Below are 13,203 nucleotides of genomic sequence, written 5' to 3' on the forward strand. Positions count from 1 at the left end.
ACCATACATACTTTTTTGAAATCGTTTAATTCTTTTCTCGATATTTATTTGGCTAAATTGAGCATATAGAGATTTACAATTACAAGAATAAAACGAAAAATATATACAGGGTGTTTCAGAAAGACCTCCCGTAAATAAAGGGGGTGATAGTATGACAAAAAATGAGAATTTTTTGTCTTATGAACTCTATGTCTATCTCCTCTTGTTTTCGAGATACAGAGAGACAAAATAAAATTTTTTAAATAACATTTTTATGAAAATTTCCAAATGGTGCGAAATATTTTTATGAAATTTGGTAGTCCGAGGTTTTTAAGGGTGCCAAATACGCTAGTCTAATTATTTTTTGTATATTTCATAGAAAGCGCTAGTTATGCTACATTCTTATTACAATTTAAGTTATATTTTTTTTAAGGTTAGGTTTTTTACCAGTCGGGCTCCAATTTCTATTGTACAATTTTATTTTCTAAAAATAATGTACTCTTGTTAGAACTTCCTAATGTGGACGATTTTCGAGAAAAAAGGCTTTTAATTAAACTCTTACAATATTACACTATAAAATAAGTGACTTTTCTCAAAGTAAGCTTGAGCTTTGAGAAGAGGAGATAGACATATAGTTCATATGACAAAAAATTCTTATTTTTTGTCGTCCTCACCCCCTGTATTTACGGGAGGTCTTTCTGAAACACCCTGTATTGTATATTTATATGGAATTTTGCTTAATACATGAAAATACCTTATTAGAAATTATAAATACATGTGCACATTTTTTACGAAATTTTTTTCATCTTTTTTTGTCGGACTGACGATTTGCGGATATATTTTTGTCGGACATTACAATTTTTGCTTATAAAAAACACTTTTCTATCGTGTGTTATTTTTGTCCGACATGTGGTAATCGATTTTTCATACCCTGTGAAAATTCCGATTTCCAGCTGTCGGACTGAAAAAACGCGGCTTGAAATTTGTCGGACAACAATACTTTTTGACTGAATTAATTATTTACAATTAATTTTACTAAAAATTACCTATGTGGTAATTGATTTTCAATACCCTGTTATTTTGGCATGTTTCGACCGGTAGACACGTCAATGTCGGAGGAATTTCTGTCGGACAAATTTAAATCGGCATTTGCAACAAAATTTCCAGTTACTTAAGCTAAAAATAAAAGATGTGGTCTTGAGTTTTCAAGACCCCGGGAAATTGCCATGTTTTTGGACTTTTCCGAGTGGAAAAGCGGAGGAATCGAGAAAAGTCGCGGAGGAAAAATGTAGTAGACTCGTCAAAACGAAGCCCCTCAGGAGTTATAAAGTATGTGGTAATCAACTTTCCAGAGGGGGTCTGTACTGTGGACTATTGGTACTTTTCGCAATATTTGCAAAGCAGTCGTTGATTTTCCAAACCAGCAGGAAAACTCATTATTTTGCACTTTTTCAAATTAATGCGTATAAACAAAAAATAGCCCTCGAAGGGGGTTGATTCTGGTTTCTCCCTCCTTCCTTTCGCTGTACGATCATATGAGAAATCGATGATCAAAAAAAAGGTGACTTTTCACTCACTCAATAGCCGATATATCTAATGAGAAATACCTAATCGTACAGAAAATTAAACAACCAAATTGAAGCTGATGAATCAGGCTAAGTGACCCTAGCGTTGATTAAACCAGAAAAAAAATTCTTAGCCCTTGTGCGATTTTGAAAAAAAAATTGTAAAATTTCTGCCTTGCATTATTTCTTTTGATTGTGCCAAGAGGGATGCTCAAAAAAATGTTTCATCTCAAAATTTCATAACTAGAATCTTCAAGCTTCAAGAAGCTTCTTTTTTTTTCTCGATACGATCATTATTCAGGAAGTTATAGCCTTTCAAAAATCTCTAAAAATATTTGGAAATTTTTCTGCTCCTTTAATTTTTTTTCTGATTATAGATTTGTTTGTTTCATAAGACAAATAAAAAATGTCTTAATTGTTCGTCTTTGGTCTGAATTTTTGTCTTCTTTGTCCCAAAAATAAAGAATTAAAAGTTGGAAATCCTAAATGGCTTCGAATTCCCAAGGTAGAGACGGTATCTCCCTAACATCTCCGCCACTGCTTGACACATTTCTTAAACAACTCAGCTAATTTTTGCCTTTAATTAATTAAATCGTCCCAAGTTTTATCAATCCAACTAAACAGTTTGAGATACATTTTTTAAATTTCATATCTATCAAAAATTAAGCTTTCTACAACTATGTATGAATCATACTATTTTTTTATCTTGAGGCGCTCTATCACCATGTAATGTTTAGTGTGTGCAATTCGGGACACTTTGTGTAATAAATCCGAATATCTGCGACAACAGAATGAAAACAAACGAACTGACAAAAAATCTGAAAGAGAAAACGTTCGATTTTTCGAAACAGCCGCGAGTGTTTGCGCTACTCGAACGGAGCTATGCAGATAAGTACCATCCGACATTGAATCGAATCGAACACACGATGCATTGACACCATTGCCAACGCACCTGAAAAACATACACATTTTAAATAACAAGCGCATAACAACAATCGCGGAGAGCTGTTATTTCGCGGATAATATTAATCCCGACAAGTGAGCTCTCACTCGAAATTACATATCGAGCCGCAATTATTTTAACCGACGCGAAATGGTTGGCTAGGAATTAATGTCAATGCATTCCTCGTGTAGTCGAATATCTCGAATTGGGACAAGGGCGGAATCGCATTATCTAGAAGTGCATGCGACGACTTAGGCGGCGTAGCCGCAGATTGTCGTTTGATTTTGGTTTCGCATCAAGCGTGCGCTACGAAAATATGGGTTGTTATAGTAGTCTTTCCGATGTCAGTTGAATATGTATAAAAATGTCTAGCAATAAAATTTAATGAGTTTCATGCGCGTCCCTAAAAGGTTTTTTGTTAAAGGTAGAAAATGATATAACTTTGTATATAACGTTTTGAAAATTTCTATTATATGTTCATTTGGCCAACAACATAATTCAATAATTATTTATGTCCTCAGTTTTCTTTATATAAATTATAAATTGTCCGTCGAATTACGTCTCTCGTCATGACATCGATATTTTTAAATTTTTGTTTTCGCTTCCTCTTTACGCAGTGATCTATATAACACCTTATTCAATAACACGAAAAATTATGGACACTGAAACTTAACTCGTGTTAATATGTGAATTCTATTTATAATTTCATTATCTAGTTTTTTCATTTTCTTCCTCTTTTAAACAATCGTAAATATTCAAAGACGCTGATATTGAACATATAAATCTTTATTTTTAAATTCTAAATCTGTTTCATCAACAACCGTTTCTACTAATTCAATATTGTCTGGCGGTATTTCGTTTTGTTCCGTTTCAAAAGGTCTCCAAAATGCCAAGTTGTAATAATATTAGCAAACAAAATATCCCTCTTCTTTCTCCCTTTCACAATTGTAATATGAATGATTAATAGAAGATGCCTATAATAAATTAAAATTACCTGAATCACACCAAATTCTGCATTGCTGCACTGCACTGCTAAGCAATTGTCAACAACTGAAATTTATGGCTGGTCGCCCAGTCCGGCTGTGTTTGTTTGCCGTTTGCCCGCGCGCGCATTTTCTGGGCGACCAAACCTGTATGGCTAAATAAATATGGGAACAAGTTTTTCAAATATTTCAATACCGAGTTGTTGCCTAGCGACCGAACCTGGTATATACCGCCAAACTCTTTGGTTTTTAATTGAAATCAGAAAAACTATATGTAAAAAAATTATTAGTAGACATTTTGTTGCACTTTATGACGGGGAATGTAGAATGATAATATCAAATAAGTAACTCCTAAGAAATGACTCCAAGTTGATAAATTGCAAATATGAGTAAATTTCAAAATTACGTGTTTTTTCAATTTTTTTTTACTACCCTTGTAAATCTAGACGACCTTTCGGAAAATTAGTCTTTTTATGTTGTAAGCAATTAAATTACCTACAATTTCAGATACTTACCGAAAGTCATATTTGATCAATTGTTAACTGTAAAATAAAAGTCGAACGCGGAAAAATCAGTTTTCAAATATTGCGCAATATTTTTACAAAAAGTAATGGATGTTGATGAAATTTATGGAAAAGACGGTCAATCCAAAGACCAATGTGTGCCAAAGGCCGATTCCAGTGACCTTAAAATTGTTGCTCCAAGTATTTATTAATTAATTTCGTTCGTTTTTTTAAATTAATTGTTTAATTACTAAACGTTAATTTTAGAAGAATAGATATCAAAAAAGAAAAATTTTAAAAAGTTGAAAATAAGTCGCCCTTTACAATAAAGTAGGACATGCAAAAAGCGTTATAAACAAATTGTCCCATGGTCAGGCGAAAGCCGCTCGAGAATTCGCTCTTTTTGCATAAAATAGAGCTTATTTTTCCGTTAATTTAAAAAAGGGAAATCATAGACGCCTTTTTGTTCTCAAGATAGCGTTTTTTTTAAAACGTTATTAACTGTTAATTAACTATTGGACGTACCTATGTGACCGGGATTTTAGAAACAATTAAAGAAAGGGTTAAACTTTTATTTTCAGAAAGTTTCACCTTGTGGCACGTGGTAAATTGACAATTTTGACCTCGATTATTTGCTTACAAGTTTAAGACATTCAGATTTCAAAAAGATATACCGGGTGACCTATTAGATTATTTCAGAACCTACTTCGATTTAAATTTTGAAAATTGGCACAGTAGGGTTTTTGGGTGTGCTCTTTTGAAGTCAAATAATTTTCCTGTAACAATTCCGGTTATACCGGAAGTTGACATCAACTTTGCTATTTTAAATGGAACACCCTGTATATATTTACATTTTTGGATTATACGTTTCATTTTAAGGTAGCTTTCATGAAGTTTCCCTATTCCTAAATTTATCCGTTTTCGAGATACTTAACTTTTTAGGAAAAAAAGAAATAAAAAATCGAAACCTACTTTAAACCCGTGCGCATTCTACAGTTACAATATTTGCAGGAGCAGGAGCTAAATACCTAAGCTGCATAACCATATATTCAAGTTACCGAATCTTATACAGGGTGGTGATAATTCAATACCGAGTTTTGTCCACGGGAAAACATCTAAACTTGATTTTTTGTAATGGGACACCCAATTTTGATGTGCCGTTTTATTCTCTTTCCATCCATACTATGGTTCCCTATAACTTATCTCTTCTAGTTTTTATCGGTATTGAATTATCACCACCACTTACCACATTGATACAATGAAAACTTGTTTGGAACCGCTGACTCTACCGATAACTTTGCCTCTGTTTACAAGTGTTGATGCATGTCTCTTTGGAAATCGCAGTGTTCATCAACGGTTCCATTCGTTGTCACCAGACCCATTAATTTCTTGCTGTCGTATTGGTGGGCCATTTTAGTATGTTTATTTGCATTTGTTAATATACACACCACAAGCCTGTCCTTTCACAAAAAGAAAACAGTTAAAATAAGAATCTATAAAAAAATAACTTCACGGTACCAGAGGTTCTCAATAAGTTTTAACAGTTTCGATTATCATTAAATTGTAAGCGCCATTTTACAATTTCAACGATTTTGATTATCGAAAATAATTATTATTAACTCTTTTAACTTTAACTTTCTACCAATAAAACATCTCCATTCGTAAACGCCTTGTATATTTTTTTTGTAATCTATTTTCACACACAAGCGACTACATTTTTAACCTTTTAGTATAGTTATTTATACGTTTTAAGTTTTTTTCGTTCACGGCGAAGAGAGCTGGTACAACACCTCACGCGCCTATAATTTCAGTTCTGATTTTAGAGCGAAGCCTAGGATGTCAGCGGTGGCCGGCAGGAGGACCTACACGGAAGACGAACTGCAGGCGGCCCTCAGAGACATCCAGTCGGGGAAGTTGGGAACGCGCCGCGCCGCGGTCATCTACGGAATACCCCGCTCCACGCTGCGAAACAAAGTCTACAAGCTTGCCCTGGAGCGCGAGAGGGAGAGCCACCTCATCAGCTCCACGCCCATGAAACTGGACGAGGAGGAGGTCATGGACGACGACAAGGAGTTGTCTGGGGCCGAGGAAGAAAAGGAAGTAGAGAAAGCGCTCCAAGGACCTCTCCTGACCATGGCGGACTTGTTCAGGTTCACCGGAAGGGATCAAACTTCCGAAGCCTTGAAGCACCTCCTCTTGAAAGGGAAGGAGGGACAGGATATGTGGGCCGGTATGGACCACAGCGAAGTAGGACCTTACATACAAAACATACTCCTGGCTTCTCACAGCTTGATAGCCAATCAGAAACCCGCAGAAGGTTCAGTGCTGAACCAGGTGATCCCGGAGTTCGTGAAGCGGATGATGGCCGAAGACGTGATGAAGATACAGAACAACAACGGCGACAGCGAGAAATTCACCAGGCCCAGCCCCAGCAACTCCGTCATCACCAAGATAGAGAAACCCAGGTCAGAGTCTGACATGGAGACGGACGAGTCGCCCTCGAATGTGATACTGAAAATTCCGTCCTTCAAGCCGACGTCGAGCAAGAACGGTTGCGACTTGTTCAGGAGCTCCATGCAGGAGCCCATGGGCAGCACGGCCTCCCCTCCCGTGACCAGCGAGTCCGGGTCTCCCCCGGTGCTGCCCAGCAAGGGCTTCATGATGAAGGACGTCAAGGACGTTATCGCTCAAAGCATTAGTCAAAAGTTCCAGCAGCCGATGGAACCTAGGAGACCCATCATAGACATGGACTTTAAGAGGGGCGGGTTTACGCCGCCTCTGGGGACGGGCATGCCTGTGATGAAGACGCAAGACATCGGCAGGCAGTACCAGCCTCCCAAGCCGGTGCAGAATACGGGTAGCGGGGCTCCAACGGGAGGGAAAGGTAAGACTGAAATCATTTAGAACCTACTGATAACATGTTTTGTTCTTGAGAACCATATACCAAACTTAAAAATAACGTAGAAGGAAGTCTCAAAATCAAAACTGAAACTATTCCTAAGATCAAAACGAAAAACGAAAAAGAAAATGTAAAAAAAACTCATCTAGTAATCTCAAATTGCCTTATGATTCATTATCTGTATACTCTAGGTCCAGAATAGTAGTTAGTTCTTAACATTATAGCCCAGTTACTGTGGCTGAAAATATCGTAAATACCTCCGAATTTTTTATAACTGCATCGATTTTTCTCAAAATTTAGAATTAGGCTCATCTTACCCTCCACTTCAAAACTTATATATACGCTAGGTGTGCTTTTTGTTCTTAAGGGGTGAAAACCACCCCTTATTGGAAAAAAAAACAAATTTAAGCATTTTATGTAATCAAATCCTTTTTATTTATACAGTATGAGTAATTTGATGTGCTATCTAACATGAAAATTAATGTATCCCAAATTTTCAACCCAGAAAAACCTTTAAAAACCACCCCTTTGGATGAAAATAATATAAAAAAAATGTTTTCAACTCGAAACGTTTTAATCATGCATTTTTATCAAATTAAAATTGATTTCTTGATTAAAAAATATTTTTATCGACTGCAACTTTTCAATCCTTGAAAAATACCCCTTCTTTCGAAAATAAAATGAAAAAATATGATTGAAAGAGTAGAAACATTTTAAATGTGCATTCGTATTAAATAAACATTTTTATTCCCTTCTTATAAAATAATTTTGAATTGATTGCAACTTTTCAACCCTTAAAAATTACCTCTTACATTTATACATTTTTATTTTCCTTTTTAATAATAATAAATACAAAAAAAAAACATTATAATTACATGTAAATGATTATTCGTCGTCACTGCTATTCTCTTTATTATTATTATTATTATTATTGTGTGTGGGGTGTATGCATGTGTGTAGTATAGTGTGTATTATAAATATAGTACTGGTTTATTCGAATATACACATACCTACTAAATACGTATATATACAAAAAAAAAACTAAATGCTTAAAAATTCTTGTTTGACCTAAATTTTCCTAAAATTATCACCTCTACACGTGTTTATTTTTTTGACGATTACTTTCTTACTTTTTAATCGCACAAAGGCTCATTTTTCAGGGAATTGTAAGGGCTACGTGAACTGTTGAGTTGATCTTTTTTAAGCCCTTAATTTTTAAGTTTGAAGGGTTTAAAGGGCTCGAAAAGGGTGTTTCTCTCATTCATATAACTTTAAATGGCGATATCTCGATTAATATTAACTTTAGAGGAATAAAAAAAAGTAAGCAAACTCTTCAGCAAAAATAAAGCTAATTTTTTTACTCTTGTATATTTTTCGTACACCCTTTAATTTTTAAGTTACAACGTAAAAATCGAATTTTTTAAAAAAATTTGAAAAATTAATATTTTCAAAAATTAAGTTTTTTTTCGAAACCATGCTTTGTAAGTGAGGCAAAGACCCAGAACATATTCTTAGAACATATATGAAGAAATCTGTAAATGGATTGCATTTAATTTTAATTCTGTCGCCAAAGGCACTGATTTGTTTATTACTTTTTTCTTAAAAAAAAAAGTAAGACTATCATGTTAATTCGACCATATTTCCGTTAATTTTGATTCTAAAGACTTTTAAAACACCTCATTTTAAAGGTTTTTCAGTCCTTTAAAAAAGATTCAAATAGTTTTTTTCCTAATGTTTATGGTTTTGGCGTTATTTAACGTTAAATGGTTCCAATTTAGTTTTTAGCTAACATATAATGTTTAAAAATCCATAACTCGGTTCATATTGCAATTAGAGAAAAACAATATAATGCCATTAGATTTGATTTTTATTACCTTCCTTTTTGTTCATTACAACTTTTTCGTTAAATCCAATGATTTCAGAATTATTTGCAAAAAACTGTCCGAAAAAAGCACTTTTTCAGTCAAAAATCAACATTTTCAATGACGAATTACTCGGAAAGTATTGGATTATCCAGTAAACTTTATATGGCATTTGTTACTTAAAATTGACTCCTCTATCGATTCCTGTGGTTATTTTGGGCGTAAAAATTTCCACTCCCAAGAAGGGGTGAGAACCACCCCCAGGGCAAAAGCACACTTCGGCACTATATAAGTTTTGTTCCTTGAGGCATTTCCCACATTCAGTCAAAATTTCACGTCAATCGGTTCAATTATAAAGAATTTGGAGGTAAAAACCTCGAGTAACTGGACTATTAGACCGTGCAACGGATAAGGCATGAGTAAAATGCAATTCCATGGGCGTACCGTTTTAGAGGGTTCCAAAAATGATAATTATAATAATAACACACTGTGCAAAATGAACAGCACATTACAATTTGCATGAAAGGAATACACAGCATTATTTTATCAGCTTATGTAGTAAAATTGTGGCATATTTTATTTGTGACTTACTAACCTACTTACTATTTTGGACCTGAAGTACGGAGATGAAATATTTTTATATTTTTTTTTAATGGCTCAAAGAATTAGTCTCAAAGATCTAGATTTTGTGAAGATGACACATTTTAATTCTTCATAAATAGAATTATTTGTTCTATTGAATTATTAATAAAAATGTTACAAAGTAGATCACTTATAATACAAAGCCTCACATCTAAAATGTCACTGTTTAGTGATGTCACCACCTGTGGTTTAGCCAGTAATTATAAATAATGGAAGATAGTGCATTGCTAGGTTAATTCAAATTGCTCTGGAAACTATTACAAGATATATTTCTACACTAGTAACTCCTTTTAATTAGGATAACTTTTAAAACACACATTTTGTAACTGGAATTCAAAAGAACTTTACTGTTTTCTTTATAATTGATTCTGCAATATGTACTTTAGCTACGTGGCAATACATCTACTTTGTTTCATTAGTTTTTTAATACGTAAATACATATTGTTTTGTTTTATTGTTTTATGAAGTAATATGTCTGCCACTACTGAAGAGATGTCACAAGTGAAGAAAATTCTGGTTATTATTGGGCCACGCTATATATCGCCTAGATACTAGAGTGCACTTTAGGTACTTTAAGGTTGTAATAATATTGATTTTGCAGGTACCCGCCCCAAACGTGGCAAATACCGAAACTACGACCGAGACAGCTTAGTAGAAGCCGTCAGAGCAGTACAAAGAGGCGAGATGTCTGTCCACAGAGCAGGAAGCTACTACGGCGTGCCTCATTCCACTCTAGAATACAAAGTGAAGGAGAGACATCTGATGAGGCCGAGGAAGAGGGACCCGAAACCCAACCCCGTCGACGAAAAGATAGCCAGCCTCAAGCAGAACGACCTGCGTATGTCCCAAGACAAACTGAAGCCTGTGATGAAACCGCCTCAAAAATTCCCACCGACCTCGCCCAACGGCATGAAGCTGCCTATCTTCGAGCCAGGCATGGCCCCCCTGGCAGGGTACAACCCACCTCCGTTCCCCTTCTGGCCTCACCCAGGTTTCTCACATATATCTCCCCTAGAGTATGCAGCGAGAAACCCCACCTCTCAGTTCTCTGCCCCCAATCCCGAATTCTTCGCCTCCCAAATGATGCAGAAGCTCCAAGAGGAGTCCTCCAGGTCTCTTGGAAGTTCTACCCAAACAGCTCCGGGAGGACTCGCCCCCGCGTTAGCGAAAAATGCCCGACAGATGGCAGAGTCGCTTTTGGAGAGTGCAGGCTCAAACGGATCCTTCTTGGACGGCATTATAAGGTCTAGCTTGGAAACTGGCGTGCCCAGCTGCGAGGAGAAGTCGCCCAAGGAAGAGAAGAACCTTGCACCCGAGAATATGTCCAATAAGGCACTCTTAGACCAGCTGTGTCGAAACAGCAGACTCACACCTCTGTCCAAACCGGCCATGACGGAAGCGAACAGTTCAGGGGACGAATCTTACAGGAAAGGGTCCAGTCCTTTGAACTTTGCGACAGGTAGGAAGTAGTTTGGTAACAAAAGTTATTTTAGCGAGCATATTTGAGTTCTCTAACAAAAGTTATACAGGGTGTTTCTAAACATGTGTCGGAAAATGAAGGGTGTGATTCTTTGGCTCATTCTAAGAAAAAAAGTTCTTATTAACATGTGCCTGCAAACGCACCGTTTTCGAGATATGGGGTGCCAAAAAAAAAGATTTTTTTTCAGTTTTTTGAGGATATCTCAGAAACCGTTTGTGATACAGAACTCAAATTTTGTACACATATCATTAATATTAGCTACTTTTGAGCACTAATTCAATTTTTCATTCATATGACAGTGGCGGAGATTTTAGGTTTGCGTAAAGTTCTTTTGCCCCTATATTTTACGACTCCGAAAATTGATATTCTAAAAACATATTTTAAACCACCAATGTTTTCTGTACAAAAAAGGTACTCATCATCAAAATCTCTAATGCGAACCGTTTTCAAGAATGTTTTATGACGGAAAACATGAAAGAAAGTATTGCCGACAAAAACATTTGCTTTTCATCTAGTTTTCCGATTTATTTCATTTTTTGTCATTATTAGTAACAATTTTGAATCTACTTAATTAATTTATTTATTGTAATCTTAATTTTCTGGCATATGTTTTAAAACACCCTGTATAGTTCAATTAAATGACTTCAATTCTAAGAAACATTATTCTTCACAAGGCCTTGGAACTTATGTCATATTAAGTTCTGCTAGTAAAATGGTAATAAAAATTATTTCTAATCCAGCTTCCAGATTGGCTGCAAATTATTTACTTCTTGATTTTATTTATATTTTCATTTTTCATAAGCTACATTTTAAAATTTTGTTATTAGTATTTAATTTTGCTTAATACTGTATGTTATTAAATATGACAATGATTCATTTAGTCAGTTCAAGTTATTACAAACATCCTTTTGAATTAAAATATCAAAAACACGCTTAACTAGAACTTAATTAAAAAAAATTATGTATCAAATAACACCAAACTAATTTTGAGGAATTTATAACACCTTTTGTTTTTAAAAATGGAATATATTAAGATTCAAATATCTCAGAAACCAGTGATTTCGATGTAACTGTTCTCAAAGTTTTTTTCATCGAAAGATTCTAGATGGCAGCACCATCTATACCGCTATGAAAAGAAATTTGATTTGCCATTTATATTAGAACTGGGCTAAATCATTCCTTTCAGGGACTCGAATTAACGATACCAATTCCCTTGTCAGAATTGATTCTGTGAATTCATTCACGATTCCGAATCTGGCCATAGTTGTGTCGGAGTTGATAAGTCCACATTCAATTCCGTTCTTCCAATGATAACGAAAATCATTAAGTTCTTCAGATATTTAATATATTATTTATTTTGTACAAAGCACATCGAAGCGGTCCTGCAATCGTGAATCGTAAATTCAACACTGTAGGAATCAAATCCTTCGAATCCAATTATGGTATCGATCCTTTGGAACGCTTCGTTCAGGAAAGACACAGCTCTAATTTATATGAATGAATAGTTTTTGCATAAAGTAGATATCTCTTTTGAATTTTGAGGGGCCTGGGTAGTTTTAAATTGTATAAAAGACTGGCACAGCTTCAGATTTCGACAATTTATTGAACCTATACTTATCGTAAAACATCCTCTGTTATCTAATCCTAATATAATCCAACGTAAACTGATCTAACCTAACCTATTCTATTTTTATTTAACCTAATTTTTGGTATGACATCCTATCTTATCTAATCCTAATACAATTTAACTTAACCTAACCTATCCTATGTAGTCTATATTTATCTAATTTAATTTTTGGTAAAGATGGTAATAAGTAATTTTAATCTGAAAATCAATTTAACATTGTTCTGTTGAAAGTATATATGTTTTTTCAGAAAACGTAATTAAAATGTAGCTAGTCGTACAAGATGTCTCTTTTCAGAAAAAAAGTAGTTGATGGTAGGGTAGATTAAATTTCATCTAAATTTACATTGTGCAACTTTTTGAAAAGTGAGTTAAAGCTCCAGTCAGCATTGAATTATACCCACAGTATCTAATTAAGATCAATCGTCAGTAGAACAACCAGACATAGGCAGGTTACAAACTTAATATTTTGCTGTTTACTTTGGGAAAATCTTATCTTATTATTTATTATTAACAAATAAAACTTTTGAAATAATTTTTTATTAAGTAAAGAACCAATTTGTTGTAAAAACAATAATAATTATATAATCATTAATATGTTAAAAATGACAAAAATCTAAAAAATATTTAAGTTTGACCGGTTATAACTCAGTCAACATTAGTGCAAAAACTTTTGAAAATGCATACTTTTGAAGGAAATGTCATCTAGTTTTTTTGTACAGC

General features: G+C 34.5%; 1 protein-coding gene across 3 annotated transcripts in view; it reads left to right on the forward strand.

The window, feature by feature from the left end:
- The window catches only part of LOC108912610 (mushroom body large-type Kenyon cell-specific protein 1), a 248,620-nt gene that overhangs the window by 231,362 nt on the left and 4,055 nt on the right, over positions 1-13,203 (forward strand). For 2 of the 3 annotated variants that reach the window (XM_018717892.2, XM_018717909.2), the window contains 2 exons: positions 5,785-6,857; positions 9,978-10,835. In XM_018717892.2, the coding sequence (XP_018573408.1) occupies positions 5,785-6,857; positions 9,978-10,835 (1,931 nt within the window). The remainder of the gene's footprint in view (positions 1-5,784; positions 6,858-9,977; positions 10,836-13,203) is intronic. The other variant, XM_018717901.2, reaches the window with a different exon arrangement.

This window comes from Anoplophora glabripennis, unplaced genomic scaffold (assembly GCF_000390285.2).
Source record: "Anoplophora glabripennis isolate ALB-LARVAE unplaced genomic scaffold, Agla_2.0 scaffold35, whole genome shotgun sequence".
Lineage (NCBI taxonomy): Eukaryota > Metazoa > Arthropoda > Insecta > Coleoptera > Cerambycidae > Anoplophora > Anoplophora glabripennis.